General features: G+C 35.7%; 1 protein-coding gene across 1 annotated transcript; it reads right to left on the reverse strand.

Moving 5' to 3' along the window:
* Nucleotides 1-573: 573 nt before the first annotated feature.
* LOC123662698 (piggyBac transposable element-derived protein 1-like) lies at nt 574-1659 on the reverse strand. The gene has a single exon (XM_045597502.1). It carries the CDS (start codon nt 1657-1659, stop codon nt 574-576), a length of 1086 nt encoding a protein of 361 aa, XP_045453458.1.
* Between the last annotated feature and the right edge of the window lie 547 nt (nt 1660-2206).

Genomic DNA, 2206 nt, shown 5'->3' on the forward strand with positions numbered 1-2206 from the left:
ACAAATAATATGGCAATCAGATCTTAAGTTTAGCAGTCAGTCTCAAAGTTACTTTTTTATTAATTTTCCAGACTTGTTGATAAAGCTTTGAATCTATAACACATTGACCGCCATGTAGGGCACCGGTGACCGGAGGCGGTCTTGTATCAAGGCGCCACGTAGGACACCGGTGACCTCACGGTAAACCTGTTTTCAGAGTTTATTTACGCGCCGTAGGACGCGTTTTCTATAGATTTCCTATTAGTAAGTGACCGGAATGGCGCTCAGGAGTAATACTTTCGCATGGTTTCTATGTAACGTAAAAATATTTTTAATTATTAAAGATAAACCTATAACAATAACGTCAAAAATTCCAGAAATTAACATTTTTTTAAAATTCAAACGTATTTATAAATGGTATGGGAAGAATAATAAAACGAGTAGTAAAATTAAACTTTTTTACCTTTTAGTATAAAATCGCCCACTAATCTGAAAAAAAAAAAACAAAAAAAGAAAGGAAACAATATATATGAAAATGAAGTTACAATTACAAATACCGATGGCACTTATTAAAACATTGAAGACAATAGTGGGTTAGTCCAGGACATTCAGGACAATAGGTTGCCACTTTTTTGCCTTGTTTTTAGCAAGTCTTGATCCAAACGTCGTGACACTGGTTTTGTGGCATTCTACACAGAAGCGCCTGGATTGCCTTACTTTGCCTTCCTTTGCTTTTAATGCATGTTTTAGTCTTTTTGGTGTCTTAGAAATAGATTCATTTTCGGTTTCATTTTTACCAGAGTCTACTAGATATTCCACTAATTGACGTCGGAATTCTACAATTCCTTGTTGAGTTATATTTTCGCAAAACATGATCCAGGCATTTACCACAGCCGTATTTAAAATTAATTCGATGCCTAATTTCTTATACCATTTTATGGTTTTTCTCAATGGTGATGAATACGCGCTCATCTGATCGCTCACGTCTACAGATTCTTTTGCTTTATTATATGCTATAACCATCTTCGGTTTTCGAATCACTTTTCCTTTTTTATGCACACTAGCAAATCCTTTAGAGTGTTTAGTGGAGAGCATGAATACACTTCGTTTATCCTTCCAGTGCAACACTGTTATACCGCGTTCGTTTTCCATTGCTACAGATTCGCCTGGTTTGAGTTTTGCATCAATAACTTGTTTGGGCAAGCCCTTTCTATTTTTTCTCAGTGTGCCTACTAAATGAGTATACCTATCTAGAAGTTCATTGGCTAAATCCAAACTCGTATACCAATTATCCGTAGCTAAGGTGTGCCCCAAATCAAGTATTTCTTTACACAGTGACATGACAACGTTTTTAGGCGTTGTATTCAGCTGTTCGTGGTTTTTAACAGCGTAAAGTTCTAATTTACAAGTATAACCTGGTGTTGTGCACAGTTTGAACAGCTTTATTCCATATTTGTGCCGTTTGCTCTTATTATATTGCCTAAAGATCAATCGCCCGCGGTAAGGCACTTGACTTTCGTCGACACAAACTACTTCTTTAGGCGAATAGTACCGTCGAAATGAGTTATTTAACGTATCTATCAGACTGCGTATTTTATAGATTCTATCGGTGGTATCTGCAGTTTCGTTGTCAACGAAATGCAGATTCTGCAATAACAGTTCGAATCTATTACGACTCATGATCGAAGGTGCAAAAGATTGTTTGAAAACTCTGTCTGTGCTTCAATATAAACTTATTTTTGGGAGTTTGATTAGTCCCATGTACATAATAAGTCCAAAAAGAGCCTTGACTTCATTTTTGTTTGTTGGCTTCTAACTATTCAAACGCGATGACGGCTTTGAGCTTTCGCGTCGCTCAGCATACAAGTTGGTTTGCACAGCTATTTCCTCAAAAATTTCGTCTGAGACTAATAATGAAAAATAGGCTCCTGGGTCTGCATTTCGTAGTTCAATATCATACGGTTTCTTGATACCTAGAACAAATCCGTACTTTGGTTATAAAAGGACATAAATAGGCAGTAGACTATTTAAAAAGAGTAAAAATATTCTTGACTGTTGAGCATTAACCATAGAAAACATACAGGTGAATTGAGAACCTCCTTCTTTTTTAAGTTGGTTAATGAATAAAACACAAACTTATAGCACATAAATGATATATTATTATATTAATATCATTATAAATACCTGTTGGCTCCGTAAATGCAATCACTGATGGTTGGAATCCTCT

The sequence above is a fragment of the Melitaea cinxia genome, chromosome 19 (genome assembly GCF_905220565.1).
Source record: "Melitaea cinxia chromosome 19, ilMelCinx1.1, whole genome shotgun sequence".
In the NCBI taxonomy this organism is placed as follows: domain Eukaryota; kingdom Metazoa; phylum Arthropoda; class Insecta; order Lepidoptera; family Nymphalidae; genus Melitaea; species Melitaea cinxia.

Excerpts from the sequence above, each read along its gene's own strand:
- LOC123662698 (XM_045597502.1), bottom strand. The coding sequence starts at position 1,659 with ATGAGTCGTAATAGATTCGAACTGTTATTGCAGAATCTGCATTTCGTT.